This window comes from Phacochoerus africanus, chromosome 9 (assembly GCF_016906955.1).
Source record: "Phacochoerus africanus isolate WHEZ1 chromosome 9, ROS_Pafr_v1, whole genome shotgun sequence".
Classification (NCBI taxonomy): domain Eukaryota; kingdom Metazoa; phylum Chordata; class Mammalia; order Artiodactyla; family Suidae; genus Phacochoerus; species Phacochoerus africanus.
The window spans coordinates 105,320,182-105,344,736 of NC_062552.1; the positions used below are offsets into that span (position 1 = coordinate 105,320,182).

General features: G+C 37.9%; 1 protein-coding gene across 6 annotated transcripts in view; it reads left to right on the forward strand.

Moving 5' to 3' along the window:
• The window catches only part of NRXN3 (neurexin 3), a 1,579,386-nt gene that overhangs the window by 1,513,685 nt on the left and 41,146 nt on the right, over nt 1–24,555 (forward strand). For all 6 annotated transcript variants that reach the window (XM_047796606.1, XM_047796611.1, XM_047796607.1 and 3 more), the window contains one exon: nt 11,653–11,731. In XM_047796606.1, coding sequence (XP_047652562.1) covers nt 11,653–11,731 — 79 coding nt within the window. The remainder of the gene's footprint in view (nt 1–11,652; nt 11,732–24,555) is intronic.

The window sequence follows — 24,555 nt, forward strand, 5'->3', positions numbered from 1 at the left end:
GGCCCTAAAAAGCAAAAAAAAAAAAGATTAAGCATTTCAAGATGGAGTTCCCTGGTGGCCTTGTGGTTTGGGGATCTGGCATTGTCATTGCTGTGGCAAAGGTTTGATCCCTATCTTAGGAACTTCTGTATGCCTTGGGCACAGCCGAGAAAAAAAAAAGAAAAGAAAAGAAAAGAATTTCAGAATGGTAAGAGTAGAGTATTAAACGAAGCACAAGATCCTTGTGAGCACAGAACCTTTGTGTGACCACATAGCTCTCATGCCCTGGACTACACCTGCTGTATTTCCAACGCCCACCTTGCCAATAAATGAAAGCCTTTGCATATAAACTAGAACAGGAAAAAGTTTTAGCCTTGCTGTCCATCAGAAATGAGAAACGAATAGTCTTGTCCTTTCCTACATAGAAGTTTTCCTGCATTTTTAAATTGTTTTGAATCTATATCGAACATGGGGTTATCCACTTAAGGCTAGTTGCAGCCTAGGAATGAGGATGTGACCTCTGTAGGGTAACTGAGTCCATCTGGGATCCTGAATTTCTCATGCAACAATACTTGGAGACTTTCTCTAATTTAGGATTTATAATACAAATCAAAGAGCTATATATGAATCCATCCCCCCATCTTTCTCTGTGGGAGGTTGATATTGTCTTCCAGACATGAGTAACCAGAGATATATTTTCATGACAAGGCCGAACTCCTTTGCATTTTTCCTTTCTTGGGGTTTGATATCAGGTTCTTCAAGTGGCCCTCACTTTTCGCTCTTGACTTTGACTCAGACTTACTCACTGCAGATATTCTGCAAATCAAGTGTCAATTGCACAAGCATTGCTTCAAGTACTGCTGTTGCTCTGACACTTAAATCTGACTTTTCTAATATTATGTCATATAGCTGAGGGGGAGATAATCTTTTTGGAGTAATAAGGAATAGACAATCTTGTCTTTTTATCATTTGAATTTTACATTCAATTCATTGCATTTGATTGTTCTAGTAACTTTTCTGGGCCACATCCTAAGTTCTGGGTTGTGCAAAAATGCTTTTCCTTCTTCTGTTCACTCTATGTCGTCTTGAGCTTGCATTTCTTATTCAGTTTCTTGTTTACTGGGCATGAACTTCCGTCATGCTTAGTTTGGCAAGGTAACCCTTCTCAACTCTTCTCTACACTGGCAGACCTGACAGATGTTCACATGCATTGCATACTCTTCGGTATAAGTGGCCTATCCATAAACAAAATAAATATGAGGTTATGTTTGATTCTGAGCATTTGGCTGTTGCCCCATTCCTTTCTCTCCTGCTCAGCCAGCATACCTCAGTTCATCATGGACCAAAGATTGAGAGCCACTGCTATTTGGACTGAATGGCTAAGTTACATCTTTTTTCAGAATTGCTGACAAAAATCCAGGATTGGCTTTATTCTGAGACTCCTTGTTCTCTAATGTTTGGGGCTTATTAAGTCTTCTAAGCTGTGCTCTCAACCTGCCAAGAAAGGCTGTTTCTCCTGTGTTCAGTGATAAGGTTAAGCTACCAAAAAGAGGGCCAAGAAGATCATTTCACATAGAAATATATCTCTATTTTCCCCCCAAACCTATTCCTTCTCCCTGAACTAGAAAGCAAGAAAGGACATGGAGAAGTGAATTATATCAATATTATTGGCTCAACAAAACACATTTGGCTCAACAAAACAAAACATGCTCTCTAGGATGGAGACTATTCAGAATTTTAACATCCATTGACTGATACCTACATCACCATTTGTAGGTCACGTTAATATTTGGCCTTGGAGGAGTTTCCATTGTGGCTCAGCCATTTGCCAACCCGAGTAGTATCCATGAGGATTCAGGTTGATCCCTGGCCTAGCTCAGTGGGTTAAGGATCTGGCGTTGCCATGAGCTGTGGTGTAGGTCGCAGAGGTGCTCTGATCACATGTTGCTGTGGCTGTGGTGTAGGCCAGAAGCTACAGTTCTGATTCAACCCCTAGCCTGGGAACCTCCATATGCTGAGGGTGCAGCCCTAAAAAAAAAAATTGGCTTTGGTCATTCGCCCTCTAAAAATAGAAGCTTGATTTCAATATTTTCATTGGAATAAAGAGCTAAAAAAAAAAAAAAGACAAAAGAAAGAAAAAGAAGAGGGAGGAGAAGAAAAGGAAGGCAGGGGATAAGAAAGTAAGCAAGTAAGAAAGGTGGACTAGGCCTTCGGAGCTTGAGCTAAATAGTTGGCATTCCCTTGTCATGGTTAAAGCCTCAGTACTCAAAACAAGGTTTGCAGGCGAAAACCAGATGAGTTTACAGAGGGAACACAGCCAAGCTTTTCTGATTAGCAGTCCTGAAGAGGATTGCACCAGTAAGAAAAGCAGCCATTAAAAAGCCAGACCTTTGTGTGTATATAATCAATAGGAGCCTGATCTAGATTCCTGGAGATGGTGTGTGGTTGGATGGGTGTGCTTTTTATTTTTTTGATTTTTCTTCCCCTGCCTTCTAAATAATATGTAATTTCTCCAGGCCAAGAAATAAATTGAAAGGATTTAGAGGGATTTGCTTATCAGTGGAACACCACGTAGCATTACATTCCTCCTGCTTTTGGGAAGGTACATTGAAGTTTGGTTAATCTTCTGTGGTTCAATACTCCTCTTCCCTCTGTCAGGCTGCCTTGAACAACAGATAGATTAATCCCCCTTCTACCCACTCTCTTCCCCCCCCCTCCCTCTCCCCTCTCTTGATCCACCCTTCCTTTTTTGAGCAGATGGAAGAAAAATCTTAAAACTGGAATGGAAAAAAAAAAAAAAAAGATGCTGCACCACATTTATTTACATAATTCCAGAAGACCTCAAGGATAGAAATAAAGGACTCCAGTCCTTGGCACAAAATTTGGCTAAGCTTAACTTGGCTTTTCTACTGTTAATTAAATCTTGAGTCTGCAAAGGGATTTCCTTAAATGTTAATTCATTAGAAAAAGTTATTATAAATCATGTCATTCTTTATCCTCCTCCAGTACACGTGGCGTAGAAGAGGAAGAAGGTAGAAGCTATTGAGTAGAGTTTAAAAAGAAGCTGGTGATACTATTCAATTCAATTAGATACCCATATCATCTGCTATCTTTAATGACTGGATAAATAATTTTTGTTACAGTGGATACCACTTAGAAAGCTCACATTAATTTCAAGTTTTTGTAGCTGATGGTCAGTGCTTTCTAGTTTGGCCTGGCTTGAATCCTCATAGTCTGTCAACTCCATGAGGATAAGACTGAATCTGTCTAGTCCTCAGCCCAGTGATTGACACATGAAAGACTGTTAGTGAACAATTGTTGAGGAAAGACTGATTGAATGAGTAAATGCATGCATCCATAGAATCATATATCCAGAACAATATTTCTTGGTTTGTTTTTTATTTACTTTTATTTTTTATATTCAGTTTTCTGAGAGAACTCCGTTCCAATTAACTCATTTTGGTCATGCTGAATGCAATATCTGTAGCCCAAGGCAATTTGCTTTAAGGCCTTCTCATTCCAAGGAAGATATGTACACAATCATATCTTACTTGGCTAGTGGTCGTTTCCAGGTAGAAGAGAGGACAGTTAAATCTTGAAAAACTACAATGACATGAACTCCAGAAGACCTTTTGAAAATTCACAGAATTCTTTTCTAATACAGATACTTAGGCATGTAGAGGTAGGACATAGGATGCAAGGGGAACTCAGAAAGCATTGTAACCAGAAGGGAACTTTGTCCTTTGTCTCCATGGTTCAGAACCTGTCTCGTGATATGCCCCTATCTTTTACACTTGGGCATGACAAGTTCAAATCATTTATTTCATTTCCTTGCCATGGTGTTTCTTGATTCTTTTGAAGATGACTGCCAAGAGGATGCTCAGAATAAAATGATGGCATAGATAATCCACTCATATCATTTTAGCATACCTTACAGTTGTTTCTGGATTGGGCTTGAATTGGGTGATGTGGTAGGGTGAGTGGAGGAGAGGGGAGGGATGCAGTTATTTTTTCTAACAAGCTTGCCTAAGCTCCAGGGTTTTCTTATCTTTGGTTCAGTCTAAAAATCACCCCTCGTGTGTGTGTATGTGTGTGTGTGTGTGTGTGTGTGTGTGTGTCTGTCTGTCTGTCTGTGTGTCCTGGGAGAGGCATATCTTTTAGCATTGATCAAAGATTGGACTGTGCAATGGCAATGATTTGATAAAGAAAATTTTAATGAATAAATTTAAATTGAGATGACTTTTCAAATTTCATTTAAGTTTATCGATTGACCTAAGAATCTTTATGTTCTTATTTCATTAAAGGTATCTCAGACATCCTTTTTTTTTTTTAAAGTGGAGAATAAATACTCATAAGAAAGCTGTCTAAGACCCTCTCTAATATGAGATACTCCAGCTCCACCACAGAATGGAAGTACAGAGACAACAAACTAAAGCCGAAAGCATTTGAGGGAATTTAATTCTTTTTAGCATAAAGCAGCTGCAGAGATATATGGCTGTTTTCTGTGGGACTTCAGAATATTTATGGGCCTTTCTCTTTTCCTTTTTCACTGGAAGGAAGGCGATCATCATTCTTGAGTATGTTATTTATAATTTCATAAAGCTGTTCTGTGGCAGGACTTATTTTATCTTGTGTTTAATCTCGGTCAAATAAACGCACTTCCAAGGGGCTGGGTGGAAAAAAATGATTATCATCCTAAATGATTAGCCTATTCTCAGTATAAGATAAAGGGCTGAAGTTTGGAATTTTGTCACAAAGAGGCATCTGGGCAGTAAGGAGGGGACATAGTAAAACTCTCTTGAACTGTTCTGACCATGGCAGCAAATATTTTTTTCAATGTCAAGTGATGGATAACAATGAAGAATGGTGTGGAATCATTCCTATACTGAGATTGGATAGAGTCCTTCAAAGTAAATAATTTGAATCAGGTGATTATAGAAACAATAACTCATTGAAGGAAAATAAGAAGCCAGGTGGGTGAAACTGAGGGGGTTGGGAGGTAAATATACCTATAAATTTACTTGGGTGGACAGAGTTTTGAGCTTTCTTCTGTTCCAGCTTATTCTAAGGTAATTTCAATAAACATGGCTAGGGGGGGAAAAAAAAGAATATAAATACAATAAAAAATCTTTCAGGAAAGGAATAAAGAGGGCTCCTGCCAGAGAGATATTTTATTGAAAGTTATTATAATACCTATCTTTAGTTTTATGAGTCCTAATACAGAACGAAGTAATTTCAACATGTGGATTAGAAATATGAAATGCATATTTTAAACTAGGGTAATATGAATTATTATTTTTAATATAGGACTTGGTTAATAGATAGGGACAGAAGACTCTTTTCCTCCCCTTGAGAAAGCAAGGGAAGGTCTTTCGTCTGCCTCGTGGGGGGATGGTGCCATCAAACCCACTCGCCGTGTTCTGAAACCATGTGTGTTAGCGCCCAAAGGAAATGTGATAATGGTACTGATGAGATGTAGGGGGCGAAGAAGGAGAGGCATCTGATAGAGCAGGATATTAAATTCACGCTCATTATCCAAGTTTGCCAGAACAACACGATAACGCCTGTAGCTGTCATGCTGTCATTCTAGCTCATCTCTTCACTCCAGTCATTCTGTACTACTTGTGTGTATACAAATAAACTGTGCCTTTCCTTATCTCTGAGCCTCTGCCGAAACTGTCGACTTCACCTAGAATGCCCTTCTCCTTCTCCCGAGAAAGCTCTCGGCTTTCCCCACTTCACTACTGCCTGTCCCTGAGGACTCATTTTCCACTTCCCCTTTGCCTAAGAGCCATCTCTGCTCCCTTGCCATTCGCTCCCTTCCTGCCTTATGCTTACTCTTGTCATAGTGTTCAGTTTACTGTGTCAAGTTTGCCTGTGTACCAGACCCTCTCTTCAGAGACTGTGAATTCCCAGAGCAAAAGAACTGTTTTATCCATCACTTCATCCCTCATAACTGTTACCACGCTTGACACATAGATGTTCAATAAATATTTATTAAAGGAATAAAGGAAGGAAGGAAGGAATGAACAAAGCACTTTGATGCTGTAGTCATACATCACTGAGAGAGTCACATGTCACTGATGGAATAGCTCAGCCACTAAAGAACTGTTTGGTTTGGAAGCAGTTACTGGTCTTCTGTTCTTCCTTGAATGACTTACAATGTTGCTATTTGACTCAAAGGACCCACAGTATGTAAACACTTTAAACTTGGAACATAGCCATTGGGAATTATGAGAGCTTTAGACAACCATGGTGAAGGGAAAAAATGTGAAGATGACCTGGAAGGCACCTGTATGAACATTCCTCACCTAACTATGAATAGAAAATTTCCCTAAAGCAATACTGTTACTTGAAGGAGTGTGCATGGTGGGCGGTTAAAAATAGCGGATGGACATCGCTTCAAATGTCTATACCGTTGGTTATTATGAGACTAAAAGAGTTAATGTGTATGAACCACTTAGCACAAAGCCTGAATAAAGCAAGTTGTTTTTTTTTTTGCTTTTTGGTTTTTTTTTTTTTTTTTTAGTACATTGGGTTACTTTTAAGCAAGTATTTTAATAGCTGGTAAATGAGTAGGCATGATTCTAGATAGTTCAAATCTTTTTTCTCTCAAGAGTAGTAACTGCTTTCTAAGGAATTATGAGTAATTATGAAAAAGGTCTGTCATTGTGGGAAAATACACACACATGGCCCAGAGCTACTGCATTTTATTTAAGAAAAAAGTCTATAGTTCCACTCTACTTATAGTAATTGTATCCTGAGTTTGTGAAGCATACTTTACCAGCCACAGGAACCAATAGTCAAAGACGTGTGCCTTTTCTTCCAAGGATCTGTTAGAGCCTGCACTTGCTAATTGGGGAAGGGGACAAACAAGGAAAATTAAAAAGAAAGTCTTAGATTTTCTGAGAGTAATTTTGAATTAAATTGTCATTACTTTAGGAGGCAATCCTAAGTGTATATCCAAACGAGCCTTGGTTTGTAATTAATTAATTAATTAACTTTTTAGGGCCACACTCGAGGCATATGGAAGTTCCCAGGCTAGGAGTCTAATTGGAGTTACAGCTGCCAGCCTACACCACAGCCATAGTAACACGGACCCAAGCTGGGTCTTCGACCTTCACAATAGCTCATGGCAACACTGGATCCTTAATCCACTGAGGAAGGTCAGGGATTGAACCCACGTCCTCATGGATACTAGTCAGGCTTGTTACCACTGAACCACAATGGGAACTTCCCTTGGTTTGTAATTTTTGTTGTTGCTGTTGTTTTTGGCTTCGCCTATGGCATTTGGAAGTTCCCAGGCCAGGGATTGAACCTGAGCCACAGTAGTGACAACACCCAATCCTTAACCACTAGGCCACTGGGGAACTCCTATTGTTTTTAGGCGGCAGGCCCAGAAACATTTAAAAAAAAAAAAATCCCTAAGGAGTTCCCACTGTGGCTCAGTGGTTAACGAACCCAACTAGTATCCACGAGTTCTCAGGTTCGATCCCTGGCCTTGCTCAGTGGGTTGTAGATCTGGCGCTGCTGAGAGCAGTGGTGTAGGTCACAGATGTGGCTTGGATTCAGCATTGTTGTGGCTGTGATGTAGGCCGGCCACTGCAGCTCTGATTCAACCCTTAGCCTGGGAACCACATATGCCACCTGTGCAGCCCTAAAAAGACAAAAGACAAAAATAAAATAAAAAAATAAAAAATCCCTAAATATAATGTTCTTCATCCTGAGCTCCTTGTATATCAAAGCTTGTTGCCCCTGACAGAGCAGGCCTTTCTGAAACTACACAGTATTCCGTGGCAGGTGTGGCAGTGTTGGATGCCAGGTTCTCCAGATGAATATCGTTTACCACGTTGGGCAAAGAAGGGATTGAGATGTTTGTAATTGCTCTGAGAGTTTCATTGGCTGTGGCTGTAAATGGTGATGTTGAGGTTTGTGGGGCAGAAAGAAAGGGGCCGCATTCATGTAAGACTCAGAGAATATCTGGACCCAAAGACCTTGGAGACAGATCATCTTCCAATGAATTTTTAAGCTCTCTTGGCATCTACCTGAGCATATTTTGCTTTATCATTCTTCATGACAGATCCAACCAGAAATGGCGTTGGTACCAGTTAATGGAGGTAAACAATCATTAGCGATGAAGAACAATTCTAATGGGGGATAAATCATTAAAGATAGAGTGTGTTGGCACTTAGCTAGTCTATTTAGATTAGGAGTGGCTATTATTGATTGATTGATTGATTGACTTAGCTAGTTTTAGCTCATATTTATTGAGTGTGTACCATATGCCAGGAGCGGAGCTTCCCTTTTAACATTACACTTAAATCACATGCCCAGTTGACGATAAGACACTCTGTTTATCCCAATTTACAGATGAAAACACTGAGGCTTGGAGAGGGGGAGTAACTGGCTCCCCCAGGTCACTGACTACAATTGTAGGAGCTGAGATGTGTAGCTATGATGTCTAGAGCAGACCCACTCTTACCACACTTGGCTAGATTGCCTGTTATTGCATCTTCTTTGAGTCCAGCCACCATTTAGAGGAGCTACTGGCAAAATGTGCTTCTGTTGCCCAGAATGAACATTGTTCTCATCCATACTTATAAGAAAAACACATATCTGGGAAGTGGGGCACAGGGCAGTCAACTGGGAAGAGAGGGAGTGAGAACATGGGTGAGCATGTGTGTGGGGCCTGCACTAGGGGTGGAGGAACCCATTTGGGGGACAGAAGTGAATGTGGTGATAGGGAAGGAGAGGGGCTAGGGACAGTGTCCCTCAAACCACAGAGGAGAGAGGTTGTATAGTATTAGAGGAGGCGGGGGAAGCTGAGAGGAAAATAGTAAATATCCTTTCAAGCACAGAGCCTAGTATTTTTTCTTAAAAAAAAAAAAACTAAAACCAAAAAAACCTACATCATTTATTTGACCAATAAAAATTAAAATAACTTTCAGAATTAAGTTAAAGATTCCACTAATATGTTAATGCCATTTTTGTTTTCTATTGGAGTTATGCATCATTTTTATACATTTGCTCAGTGACCTTTTTAAACTCCATTTCCTGGCCTTCAAGTCTTGAGACAGGCTCATTAGATTTTCATTAATTCCCTGGTTTTCACTCATTTCTAGGGACCAAAGCTAGTTAAGCCCAATAAGGGCCATTCTGTAAGGTCCTTATGATCCAGTCACCAACAAATAATCTCCAATTGATTACATTTTAGAAATGAATTATTCAATCTCTTTTTCATTACTACCCTCTAAGGTGTTTTTCCAGACCTATTTTTTTTGTTTTTTTGTTTTGTGTTTATAATTGCCCTTCTCCATAAAATTTTAATAGTAGAGATACTGCATATTCGGTTAAATACTGTGGGCTCTTGGCAGCTCACAGACTGTTTTCATATCTAAATTCCTCCCCTTCCTGCCCAAACAATTGTTACTGGCTGTGGGAGGTGTCATCCCCATGGAAAAGGCGTGCTTTTAGAACTCTCAAACAATGACGGTGGTCCTTCCCCAAAGGGTGTTTGTCTCTTATAATTGCCTTCTGCACGTTACAGTTAGTGTTTATGCTCTTTCCATCTTCCTTCCCTAAAGGACCGGAAGTGGACTGTATGGGGCCGCATCACAGCAGGAAATTCCAAGAGAGTGAGCCTATAATTTCTCTAACACGAATAATGGTGCTCCAGGGTACAACTGCCAGCGTCAGTTGCTGGAAATGAAATGCACACATCAGTAGCATCTAATTGAAAATAAAAATAGGACATTTGAAAAGTCTTTTTCTATTAACTCTAAAGGAGAGCAGGGGTTGAAGGATCTCCCTGACAGATGTTGCATTAAGATCAATAACATGGTGTCAGGCACCTCTCTGCCATGTCAGTTAAGTGAAGTCAGTTACCTAATGTGGTTTTCTATTGTTCTTTGCTGTGTCCAGTGATTCTGTCTACTAAGTCTGTCTCACGGAGGGTGTTGTCTGGAAATACGAAGTATATAGGTTGTCATGGGTATTCACTTGCTAGGGCTGCATAGCAGTTACCACAGGCCAGGTGGCTTATATAACAGAAATTTGTTTTATCACATTTCTAGAAACTAGAATTCTGAGGTCAGGGTGTCAAGGCGGTTGATTTCTTCTTTCCTTGGCATGTCGATGGCTGTTTTCTCCCTGTGCCTTCACATCGCTGTGCTCCTTTGTGTGTCTGTGTCCTAATCTCATCTTCTTATAAGGACAATAGTCATATTGGGTTTGCATACCCAAATGACCTCATTTTAACTTGGTTACCTCTTTAAAAACCCTGTCTCCAAATACCAGTTACATGCTGAGGTGCTGGGGGTTAGAGCTTCGACATGTGAATCTGAGAGGGGACACAAATCAGATTGTAACACCATGTAAGAGGGGGCATAAAGAAGCCTATGAGAGCCAAAAATACATTCTTTAAGATATATCTGCTCACATCTTCACTGTGTTTTTTTACTAGCTGTGTGTCCTTTAGCAACTCACTTAACCTCTCTGAACTTCATTTCTCTTTAAAAGTATAGTAAGTATCCTTGTCCCAAAGGATTATTGTGAGAATTGTGTCTAATTAATCGGTAATAAGTATAACTAGTAAGCATATATACATGTTTAGTACAGCATCTGGCTTGTAATTGCTTTTCCTCTTGAATATGGATTCAGACTTCAATGCATTGGGAATAATAAGACCAGAAAGTCAGTTAATATTATTAACATCAAGAAGCAGAAAGCAATGAGCATTTGTTGAACAACTTGTATATTGGGTACTCTTACACACAGAGTAGGAAAAAAATTGCTTTTTAAACAAGATCTGTAGATTAACTAGTTGATTGATTGAAAGAGTATTTATTGTCATGCAATACATACCAAGTCAAGGTCCAGGCCTTCTCTTCTACTGTGTAGTTACTGCCCTACCCACAGTGCCTTACATTTCTTGCAGCAGCAGATTCTCTGGCATTGGGGAATTTCTGCAGGATTTAATAGGAAAAAAAAAAAATTGTCTAAAGTTGAATTACTATGGTTGCAATCAGAATTTTTTCTGCTCTCTTCAGAAACAGCCTTACCTGTGTCCAGAGGCTGTCGTGTAGTAGCTGTCTGCTGGTCCACATTACAAATTCAGCTAATTGCAGCAATTACATGAAGAAATCGCTGATAGCAAGAGAAGCCATTATGCTATTCCTGAACAGACTGCATTCCACAGTGTTCATTAATTATGCCAGCCTATAGCTCCACGACCACCAAATCACCCACTTGAGACCGCATACCATATGCATGGAAATCCTCTCCAAGCTGCAGTGCATTTCTGAGCCGGCTTGCTCTCTTGTATTTGCCACCATTTGCAATAGCCCTTCTCCTGTTCTTCTTCCCGAAATTGAAATAGAGTCAGGCTGCACAATGTGATGTACAGGAATGGGAGAGGCTTAAGCCTCCTGGAACTACGTTGGGTCCCTCAGCTTTAACGAGTCCCACACAGATTGTCTGAACCCAGAGCCATTCACAACTACACAAGAGTTAAAAATTCTTCAGCATTCCCTCTTTAGAGAAGAAAGACAGTGATAATGATGGAGGCGGGACACAGTGATAAGTCTTTGATGCTTTTGTTCATTGGTTTCCTTATCTCTTTCTCTCTTTTCTTTCTCTTCCCCTACCTCATTATTTTATCCTTGACATGCACAGCCAACATCAGATGACCTTGTTTCATCTGCTGAATGTTCAAGCGATGATGAAGACTTCGTTGAATGTGAGCCAAGTACAGGTAGGTTAGGTCAGTCTTGTTTTGCTTGCTTTATTTTTTCATTTGCAAAAAACAATACATACATATATGTGAATATACGTGTGTTATATATATATTATAATGTGTTAATGTGTGTATTTCCTATATCTATATATGTATATAAATACATATATAAATATCAATATATAATCAAAAGCATCAAATCCCATGGAAGGAGCCATAAGATCCCAGGGAAATTTAGAGTCGGTTTCTTGACTAGCTGAAGAAAAGTCCATAGGACATAACTTTGAGCAATCAGACATCCAGATTAATCACCAAAACAACACATGTACAGCAGCCTGTGGCAGCTATGAAACTGACAGAGCTGGGGGCATGAAGATTTCTATATTGGAAGGAAATATAGAAAAAAACGTGAAAAAAATTCATAAAGCCAAGTGGAGTCATAAAGATCATTTAAACCTCATTAACTGTTCTAATTCTAAGTGGCAAACAAAACAGAACCAAACAACCAAAAAAACAAACAAACAAACAAAAAACCATTTTCCATGGGATTTCAACAGCAGTTAACATGGTATTATATTTATACTAATTTTGTTCATTGTGTGTTTAGAGAATTTGTGCAGCAATATAGCAGAGTAAACACAAAATTAGTACAGAACCATGCCATGTCAACGGCTGAGATGCTTCAAAATGTATCTACTGTGCTGAAGTTGAGACGACTTTGGCAATTAGAAGCTTCAATGTGTTCCCCATTTGCACCCAGATACATTTTGATGTTTTACGGTCTTTCTTTATAGTGAGCTATATATGATATAATGTCCAGCAGGCAACTGCAGTCCCTGAGTATTTCCTATCAACTTCCCCAAGTCATCTATTTGAGACTTGCTATAAGTTAAATATTTATATATCTAAAATAGAGAACAGATATCATCGAATTTCTGTGTATGTTTAATAGAGTTAAAAGTTGGAGTTGGGTAAGGATTTTATTTCCACAAAGGCCAAGAGAAATAAATAGAATTTTCTAGCTAACTCTTTGGGTTGCTTTACAATTTTTTTCCTTTAAAAAAAAAAAAAAAGGAGAGCCGTTAAACATTATCTTTTATTAATTCTGGGGAAATTTAAGATTCATGAAAAAAGTATTAGTATTAAAAGGTAAAAATCTTTCATTTGTTACCCTAAAATGATTCACAATTTTCCGATTTTGTGGAAGCCTGACTGCTTGGTATCTTGCAAATGGCTTTGGATCCAGGAAGTTCTGTGGGTTCCTGTTCTTAGCATTATACAGGGATATGTCAATAATATGTAGGGTCACTTTCCATTCTGGAGTGTGATCTGTTCCTTGGGAAGGTCAGCTGAGTGGGAGGAAAGTATCTGTGACCTGTTTAGTCAGATTTTTTTTCAGGTTATTGGGTAATAATCTCAGTATATCAAGTGAGGCTTTACCTCTAAAGGAAGATACCTCCAACCTATGCCAGAATATGGGCAAGAAATTTTCATTCATTATTTAATTTATCTATTCATTCATTCACTCAATAAATATTTCTGAGCCCCCAGGCAGGATATAGTTACCTCTAGATTTGCCTTCCTATTCCAAGAGTTCTCACAAATGAGCTGTGGGAAGATAGAATATGGACCTACTTATCAAAATTGCCTCTTTGGCAGAATTCAGTTCGCAAATATTTTTTGAGGGTCCTCTATCTGTGTTAGATATCAAGGATCCATGTATGAATATGACATGATCTCTATGACATATGTTAAATGAACTGATTTTTTGGTCACTAATTTAAGATACTTAGACTTATAATTTAGATTTTCTATTTGTCCTTTTTCTGGTCTTCTTGCTTTTATAGCAGTGATATCTGTATATATGTAACAATGTTTATGAAATCTTTAGGTTTTAAGTCTTATAAAAATCTAGGCTTGATTATTCTGAATTATCACCGTCTTCCCCTGCTACCTGCCCCCTCCCACACACAGTCATCTCCATAGCAATGTCCATAAGAAGACAGAGGGCTTTTCCAGATCTCAGATTCACAAGGTCTATAGCTTCCCAGGTTGTGGGTGTACGTTACCATTTGGTACTGAACATGAACAGGTCCAAACTTGAATGGCCTCAAGCGAAGTCCATTTGCTTTTTAGTGGCAGCACAGGTGTTTCATCTGATTCAAAAACAGAGGACAGAAATTCAATGCCAGCATTTCTTGAGTGTATAATCACATGGGGCAGTGGGGGAACAAAAGTAGTTTTTAAAACAATCTGTTTTGTTCCGCAAGGGAGTATGGGAGAGAATATATAAATAAAGTAGGTGACATAGTGCCCACCCCAAAGCAGCTAACATGTAGCTCGAAGAAACTGATATTGATTCCCTCTGCCTGGGATTGTTTAACTCAACACATTTGAAGAATGAGCATTTCTTTTTTCTAAATTTACTCCCTAAAATATTCCTGGCAGGTGATTCAGATGCACAAGGAAATATGTCAGAGGCATATTTAATATGATGAATATTAAATATGATTAATACTGATGAAGATTGCATGCATGGAGGTATCCAGTCCTTTTATGCATTATATGAAAACTATATAGGCTTCAGATTTTTCAGAAATAATATGGATTAAAAATCAAAAACATCCACACAGTTGTTTCTGGGGCTAGGTATTGCCCTGCCTAAGCAGAAGTTTTCCATTGCCCATGGAGCAATGGATAATGGTGACATTTAAGTAATTTTGACATATATTTTTAATCCTTAGATTCTTTGTGAATACTAAAAATTAAAATTCTGTTTTTTTTTTTTGTCTTTTTGCCTCTTCTAGGGCCGCTCCTGCGGCATATGGAAGTTCCCAGTCTAGGGGTCGAATCGGAGTTGCAGCTGCCGGCCTACACCAGAGCCACATCAACGCAGGATCCGAGCCTTGTCTACAACCTACACCACAGCTCACAGCAACGTTGGATCCTTAACCCACTGAGCAAGGCCAGGGATTGAACCTGCAACCTCATGGTTCCTAGTCAGATTCGTTAACCGCTGAGCCATGATGGGAACTCCTAAAATTCTGGTTTTGAGTATCCTAATTCACTACCACAGTTTTTAAAATTTTACTCTTGTCCAGACCTGATGTTTGCCAGAAGCACATTAAATTTGGCTAATCTTGTTCTGTCTTGAAATTACCTTATCTTCTTTCATTTTGTTAGCAGATTTAAGATTTTCTAGGCTGTCTCAGTTATAAGGCATTTAACTTCTACAGATTCTTTTCTGATTAAGTTAGGTCGACTAGAAGCTCTTGCTTTTCATAAATTTGGGCAGTTTAGTATATGTTATACTCCACAACTTTTGTTTTCATGTGGGTTACACATTTTAAATGAAATGACTTTTCTTTGGGTTTCAAAGCTGCTGGTTTTGAGTCAGATGTAAACAAATGACTTTTATACCCACAACTCACTTTGGCAGTTAGGGATCCCCCAGGTTTGGTGTAGCTTAGTCATATCATGTTTAGGGACAACTTAAATTTTTTCAGAGATGTGTTGATGACAGTCTAGAAACCTTGTAAACCTGACAAATCTCAAGTTTTCTCTGTATATTTTTGCTAGAAAAGATGTAGATAAGTTTTTTTTTTAAAAGAGCCTGACTCATGAGACACAGAGTGAAAGCTCAATTAATACTTGTTGACTGAATTTGTATGACTCTCAAAATACCTCATAATCTTAAATTAAAATTGGAGATTTTTCATACCTCTCACTTCATTTCCCTTTAAACAGCTAAATAAAACCCAATGAATTATTTAAAATAAATGATTTCATACAAGTAAGTATCACCCTGACAAAATCCGTGTTTCTTTACAAAAATAATTCTCTATTTTGCCCTACCCGTTCTTTTCCTGGGAACTAGATCATTTGATAGTGACTTGCAGGTAAAATTGCATTTTCTGAACATCTGCTTTGAGAACCCAGAAATGACATGGTAAACTATAAAATCATAATGAAGCCAACTGTATCAAATGAAAATATTCTGAAGAATATTTGAATAACTATTCAAGTACCTAAAGTTGAGGGTCAGAATTTTAACTTTCCTTATTTGCAAACACTGATTGTGTCCCCCACAAAGGAAGTCAGTGTCTATTTAATATTTTATATTTGTGTCTTTGCATAGAAACCCTTTTCTTTCCAACTGCACTTCTATTGATATTACATTGTGCAGTAACTCATATTTCATTGTCCTTCTTACCTCATTAGATTCAACAATAACAAAAAATAGACAAGCTGGAGAGGATTCAAGTAACCACTGGGAAGTGGGTTTCCCTCATGAGATTGTAAAAGCCAACTAAAATTTAAGGTCTTTTGTAAGTTCACCTTTGTGATCTAAAATGTGGGAATGAATTCTGAAATACAGGCAAAGTGATAAAATTCACTTTTCATTCCCTCCCCTTCCCTCCCCCACCTTCTATGCCCAGTGTCTCCATCTTTAAAAATAAAAATGGCATCAAAACGAAGGTATTGTTAGCTTAGCTTTCAGATAATTAAAAATTATTAACTGTCTGAATTTTACATATTTTATGGTCTTAAGATTCTAAAAATCCTGGAAGCAGGGGGTCACGGACCAGAGGAAAAAAATAAACAGAAATATCTTCTACACCTGAGAAATAGGCAAGGCAATAATTAACAACTATATTGATTCATCCAGCCATTATCCAGAGATACATCTTTCTGGTTGTCACTTAGCTAGTATTTTTTGCCTCTACTTCTGTTAAATGTCCTTTGATCAAATCTCAAGGGACAGCACTTCCACCAGAGGGCAGACGGTAAAAGGAAGTAAAGATGAAACACATCCATCTATCAATATGACTGTACTAAACAACTTTCACAGTGGTTGCATTGAGGGAGATGTTTAAACTAAGGGCAGTAATCTGAGATCACAAAATAGTTACTCTTCCCAGAGTAGTTTTCACATGTATTTTTACTCCTCAAATCTGCAGTTCTCACATTTGTATAAGATGTTATTGCTACTTTGTTCCTCTCTGTTAGTCACACTGTGATGCCCTGCCCAGAATGGTGAAATTTGAATTTGGCAAAACACCAAGAGCCTATCCCTATTTGTGTTCTCTAGGTGGAACTGGGTTCTTAAATCTTTCAGTTTGTGATACCTTGTAAAGTATTTATAATATGAAAATCTGGCACTGAAAATCTGGCTCATCAAGCTTTAGAGTTTTATTTGCTGAAATATTGTGGAAAAATGTATCTGCAGTCTGAAGACAATAATAATTTTCTAATAAAGGATAACAAGAAATAGAACATCACTTTTCAGAATCCATAGATGAAAAATAATAAATGTGCTGATTATCAGCCTTAAGTATGACGTTGGTAATCTTAAGTGTTTATAGAATTGCATTTTGTCACAAGTGTCTCCAGCAAGCTCGAAGAGTTAATAACTTGTACATTTTTATTACAAAGAAATTGATTTTTATTTAATTTTAGAAAGACTTTTCCCTATGGAAACTCATATGATTGGTAAATAGAATGGTGTTTAAATACCATCAGTCAAGTAGCTATTCATTGTACTGTAGAATAGTAAATGCCTAAATAAAATGCCATAGGAATGTCTGAGTATCACACTATCCAGAATTCACCTTGAATTTTAACGTCCACTTAAAAACACTTTCAGTAAAGGTATTAATAGTCATAATTGGAGAAATGTTTTAGCTTTGGAAAAAAAATATAAATAGATGTGAATTTCATTAACTTAGTGAATCATTACTGACTGTGGACATTTGTCACTTTTACATTTGAGATATAATACATGTCTAATATACACAAACCAAACAGCTATTTACATATTTAGATCTAAGCTAAATCCTACCAATTTTTGAACTTCCTTCCCTGATGGAGTACATTCATGAGCATATAATGTTTCTACTTTAATGGCATAGTTTCTATCTTCCTTCATTAACCCAGTCTATGATAGGGTACATCATTTTTTTATAACCCAACTCTACCCCAACCCAAGCTAATTTTTTAACAATTGGACGAAATATGTGCCCTTTAAATCTCTAGTGATAAAATGCTTTGAAAATTAGCATAAGAATAGAGGAGTTCCCATTGTGGGTCAGCCATAAGGAATCCATGAGAATGCAGGTTCAGTCCCTGGCCTTGCTCAATGGGGTAAGGATCTGGCATTTCATGAGCTGTGGTGTAGGTTGCAGTCTCAACTTGGATCTGGTGTTGCTGTGGCTTTGGCATAGGCCGTCAGCAACAGCTCCTATTTGACCGCTAGCCTGGAAACCTCCATATGCAGTGAGTGAGTCCCTAAAAAGACAGAAAAAAGTATAGAAAAATCTACAACTGGCTATTAGGCAATTAGGTAATTGATAATATAGGCATAGTGTGCATAAAATGTGTTTGTGGATTGATCATTGCTGTAGATTTTATAACCAAAACAACAAATCTAATAACAAACATGATAAAAATGAAAAAATTCTATTCATCTCCACTACCCAAGATGTTTTGGTTATGTTGGGAAATAGAGGGAATCAAGATCAATGTGTAGATATATACACTTCTGTTTGAAAGATTAATAAATCATTTATTTATGCAACAATTTTTGGTGACTACTTTGTGTAGACACTGGAGTAAGTGCTAAAGAAACAAAAGCAAGATCACTCATTTGAGTGTTTATAATTTATTAGGGAAAACAGATGTAAAACTAAGGGGAATAAAAGGAAAGGCAGGGTAAGAAGGGAAGAAATAATGTAGACCATGCAAATGCCTAAAATATTATCAGACCTCAGAGATGAGGTATCTAATCCAGCAATTAGCATACTCTATCCAAGGACAAGCCAGAAAAAAAATCACAGGTGATGCCAATCAGTGGCAGAGAGCATTTGTCTAAATCTTAGGTTGGGGACATAGGATTCCTGGTTTGTTATGATTGAAAAATTAGTACCACACATATACAGTATGGCCAAGGCCAGGGCTTCCTAGATAATAGGTTAAGGGTAGGCGTGTTGAAGGGAGAATTTCAAGCCAGACTCATGAGAACTTCCTGTTTTCAAATGCCAATGCAAGTAGTTGATAAGGAGTGAGCTTAATGAAATCATTAAGCAAGTCCCCCAACCAGAGAAAACAATAAATAAAGAGAGACTGGGTTTTAAAAGAGAGTTTTTTATGGGTTTTCTTTTATTCTTTTAGTTCTATATTTTTTTCTCCCATAAGCCCCAGTATATATACTGTGTGTGTATATATATATATATATATATATTTATGTATGTGTGTATATTAAAAATATAGTGCCTATCATTCCATATATATGTAGACACAGTATAAATATTAGATTAATGTAAACAGAGAGTAACAACAGCCCCTGCCATCAGCCATGTGTTTACACAGAAATTCACACCGTCATTCTTACATCAGCCAACATGGACATGCATGATACTGTTTTAACTTGGCAAAAAAGCATGTTAATTTTTCTTTAGGTTTTATTTTCTTCTTTATCATAATTACAATGATGATTCCATAATTGAATTATCCTTGGGAGGGGTGGAGAGAAAAAATTATACAGATATATCTATCCATATATGCACATTCCTGTGTATATATATAAATAGATATATACTTTGTATATATTTGAAGAGCATTTTCTGTCGTTTCACCTCATCTTGTGCCGCATGAATTTTTGGTGGTTCAATTTACTTTATTTTGTTTTGATTTACATTTAGTATTTTGGTCATTATGGCTATTTTTAACTCATTGCTATACTTTAATGAGTCATTATTTTTTAACTACTGAGAGATATAGTGATATACAATCAAACAAGGCAACAAAATCTTTTCTTGCCATCCTAATCTCTAATTCCTCCCCCTTAAGCATATCCCTCCAATATTTATGCTCAAAACAAAACAAACCCCAACAAAATCCAAGAAAGTTGTGTATAAAAGAATGAAGTACTTTGTTTTCCTCTTCTTCCTCCTATACATTTTTTCTTTGAATTTTCTTCCTTTTCCCTCTTTATTTTTCTTTATATCTGCACAGGCCACTTGCCTTTACTCTCCCCTTTATGACAATGTAATTCACTGAAAAAAGGACAAATGAGCCAGAAAAATAAATAAATAAATAAAAGAAAAACATGCAGAAAGAACAGAGAAACACATCCCCCTCCACAAATTTCAGATGGCATAAAAAGAATTTTATTGCAGATGAAGACTCTTTGTTGTATCTTTTATTTCTGGACAAGCCAGGATCATTGTGTGGCATGCAGTGACAGTTTCGTAGCTAATCCACTAACCATGGCCTCCATCACCAGTGCATGGCCTGTAATGATGCCATCTTGTCTTCCATCTAAGTGACACATCCAGGCTAACCCAGCAAGTCCAGTGTATGAGTTGTGGGGGTAACTTTCTTTTGTAGTTATAATTTCATGGGTTCTCATGTTATTATTTCCACGGGGTCACGGCAGCTCCAAGAGCTGCTCCTGCAGCATCTCTGTATGGTTCTGTTCTTGTGCTTGCTTTCCTTGGCACAGTAGTCAAGCATGTGTCTCGTCTGGCACATCTGTCTTGCCATCCTGTCTTGGAGTCCACTGTCCTAGTGTCGTTCTGTGATTCTGTTCTCTGTTTGTTAATATGTGCTTTGAAATCCTCTCCCTTTATTTCTCACTCCTCTATTGTTCCTACTTTTAACCTTACTCTCAGGGAACTTCACAAAGAAGCAAAACAAATGTTCAGTCAAGTTGTAAGCCTGATTACTATGGTTTGCATCTGGAAGTCATAAGTTGCGCTCCTTATCTGGCTAAGGAGGCAAAACTTACAGTTGGGAAACTGCTAAGGGTAATAGCCAAACCACCACTCCATCAACAACAATAAGAAACCCTTGTTGATTTCTTTGGCATGTTTAAATGGGCTTACTGTTAAAAGGATTTCATGTAACAGCTAATTTCCAAGGAGTTTTCCCATAGATTATCAATCTTCTAGTTAAACATTTTCGTCAGGAACAGATCAACAGAACGTCTTTTCAGAGAACGTTAGTGGGGAACATCATTATTTCTGCTATATAGAGCAGTGTCTGTTCCTGAATTGGTGAGGAATTTGTGGAAATCTGAATGTGTTTTATTATAAGATTTATTTGTTCATGTGTTTTAATCTAAAATATAAATGTGTTTGGCAGGGCATCTGAGGGACAAAAAAAAAAAAGCTTTTTTAAACTCACTGGTTCTATTTCATGCCTATTTCAAGGTAAGATTATCTTTTGATCTCTCTGAGTCAAATGATATATCTCTTATTTTATTTTTTAACTCATGGAAGCATTAGCAAGCCAACACTTTGACTTAGATCAAAATTCTTTCTCTTTCCAAAGAATGATATACACCATAGCTTTAAGTTCTGAGAACTGAGTTTGAATTTCTTGAGAGAGAGGTGGAAGAAAGCACCCAGGTAATTATTCAGATGCTGGAATTTTACTTGTGATTATCCAGGAAATTTGCTGCATAACTTGGGATGATTTAGGTTTGAAGATTAATCTTTGTAACAATTTCAGCCTCCTTATTCATAAAGGTGGAACAAGAAAGTATAAAATAGGTGTAAAATTAATTGATTAATGATTTTTGAAATAGGTCTTAAGATTGAACAGTCCACATTTTAACCTGGAGAAGAGAAAGCATTTCAGGCGGATGGTTTTATGATGAGATGTTTCAGTCATGTCAGGCTAGCTCTTTGCTGGTCTTAAGGGAGGGAAAGGGCAAAGAAAGAGGAGAATTTATGGGCTTTATGGATGAGGGACTTTCTAATGAAGGAAGCGAGAGAGAAGGAGGAAGGGAGAGAGGGCAGGTAAGACAGGAGGTAGGGAAGGATGGAGGGATGGAGGGGGTAGAAAGTAATGAGTTTAACTCTTTAATTACCTTTGTATGTATGTGTGTGTGTGTATATATGTGTGTGTGTATGTATATACATATTTGATAATGGCTGTGTTTAACAACTGACGGAAAATTCCTGAAAATGTAGCAATCAGCAGTCATCAGCTAGCTCCCAGCATATCACTGGCCCAGGTACCATGCTCTGCTGGGTGCATTAACACATGGTATTTTATTCAAATATCATTTTTTGTTATTATGACATAGCAACTACTGTGGCCACCTTACAGCTGAGAACATCAGGACTCAAAAAGTTTGGTTTTCCAAGGTCACATAGCTTCACAGAGTGGCAGAGATAAGATTCAAACTCCAACCTGTTTGAAAATGGGTACTTCTTGTTTCTATTGCAGTGTGCACAGAGGCTCAGGCTTAAACACTTATTAAAGCACTACATTTTAGAGCGATGACATGCTCATTTGTGGAGCTTTGACTAATTTTGTTTCCTCAAAATAGAATTGCCAAAAATTCCTCCCTTAGTAACACTGAAGATGAACAGGATATTTCCTAGGTTTCCAAATTTTGTTTCTAGAGCTTTGGAAAGACTATAATAGATGCATTTTTTAGCACATAATTATAATATCCAGCATGTTTCCATTACTCAGTTGTTATGTTTTTGTAACTTTTAAAATATAATGAACTTTATTTAGTTACAGTACTTGATGCATGTTAATGAAGCAGCTTCACAGTGAAATATGTCAGTGCCCTCTACTTCCACATTTTCTCATAAACTAGTATATTAATACTTAGAACAGCCTGAGAACAACTGTATTGCAGAAAATGGCCATAGCTTTAAAAAACCATTTTTACTCTTAGATATTTAATCATTGCTTTGTGGAAGAGTTTTAGAAATCTGGGCACTAAAAAGGAAAGTGTGGGTCTTATTAGCCCTTCTAATTTAACAAGATAGAGTCTCTGATTGATTTGCTGATAGGGCAGTATTGTACTTTGAGTTGGTGTCAGGTTTAGCTACACCTGAGGTCAACTTTCAATGATATGATATTGAATAAAGCAGACATAATATTGAATAAAGTCCCTTGAAGTGATTTCTAGACCTTCATCTGTAAGTTTTCCATACCTCTATCCTTGCTCTTTCATTCAGTAACTATTCATTGAGCACTCACTCTAGGCAAGTATAGTTCTGAATACTTAACATTTTAACCTTTAATCCTCCTTTAATAATCCCATGAGCGGCTATTATGATCATCTCCATTTTAAAGATGAGTAAACTGAGGCACAGAGGAGCTAAACACATGGTCCAAAGGTCACATGGCAAGAAAGTAGAAGAAATGGGATTCGAACCCAAGCCAGCAGGGCCCTGAGCCCACACACTAATCATGGCGTTCTACTGTCTCTCAGTATATAGCATTTTCTGTTGACCCATACAGATAAATAACTACCTGCCTCTTTGATAGTAATGAAGGAAGATCTGTGTGTTGAGTATATGAAGTGTTTGAGAAATCCTTGTTAGATGGCTTAATTACTGTGTATCTCACAGGCTTTGAAAGTGTTGGTTGGTAGGTAGGGGTTATGAAATTGTTTAGCTCTGATTTATCCAAACAGCTGTGATTTAAACAACTTACCCTGGCTTCCTGCAAGGTGGAATGGTTCCAGTATTCAGGATAAATACCATCACTTATGTGAGGTCAGTCCTTCCATATTTTCTTCATTTCACAGATAATTATGTTCTTTGGAACATGGTGCTTTAGATGTTACAGCTAATAGGAAGCAACAAAATAAGTGAACATTAGCATGTACCTAAGAGGATGTATTTCTTACCTCGGCCCCTTTCTGACATCTGTGTGCTCTTGACATTTCTTAAATTCCTTCCCATGTGTTTATCTTCTCTTTCATTTTTCTCTCTTCCTTGCCTTATGTGTCTCCAACTATAAAAAAGGAAAAAATCAAAACACACACCAAAAGTCCCAAACCTTCTTTGGGGCCTTGAAATTTTTATGCAAAGAAAGACTCTTTAAAGGAGTTATTAAGAACTAAAATTCACAATGAAATAGAAAGCACTTTTTAAAAACTGTATTTGCTTTTATTAGAATCTTTCCAAGAAAAGTATAGCTTGGTTAAGCTTCTGAAGGTCTCATTTAAAAAGTACAATTAAAAATTCTTTTTTTTTTGTCGTCTTTTTGCTATTTCTTGGGCCGCTCCCTCGGCATATGGAGGTTCCCAGGCTAGGGGTCGAATCGGAGCTATAGCCACCGGCCTACGCCAGAGCCACAGCAACATGGGATCCGAGCCACGTCTGCAACCTACACCATAGCTCGCGGCAATGCTGGATCGTTAACCCACTGAGCAAGGGCAGGGACCAAACCCGCAACCTCATGGTTCCTAGTCGGATTCGTTGACCACTGCGCCACGACGGGAACTCCAATTAAAAATTCTTGATGGAGTTCCCATTGTGGCTCAGCAGGTTAAGAACCTGACATAGTGTCCATGGGGAAGCTGGTTCAATCCCTGGCATCACTCAGTGGATTAAGGACCCAGTGTTGCTATGGCATAGGTCACAGAGGCAGCTTGGATCCAGTGATGAGGGTGTGATATAGACTCGGCAGCTTCAGCTCTGATTTGACCCCTAGCCTGGGAACTTCCATATGCTACAGTGGCTGTAAAAAGAAAAAAGGAAGAAAGAAAGAAAGAAAGAAAGAGAGAGAGAAAGAAAGAAAGAAAGAAAAAATACTTGCGGACTCTCCTTGAGTTCTGCTTCCATTTTAGCTTTGAAGCAAAGACTCCCATTTTACTGAAGGATCCTGAGACTTGGCAATATTATATTGACAAGTGTTCAAATTTGTCAGATTCATCACCCAGAGCAAAGGCCAGCAAACTTTTTCCCGTAAAGGGCCAGAGAATAAACATTTTAGACTTTGAGAGTCTCACAGTCTCTGTCATAACTACTCAACTCCATTGTTGTAACACAAATGCAGCATAGACAATACATAAATCAATGTTC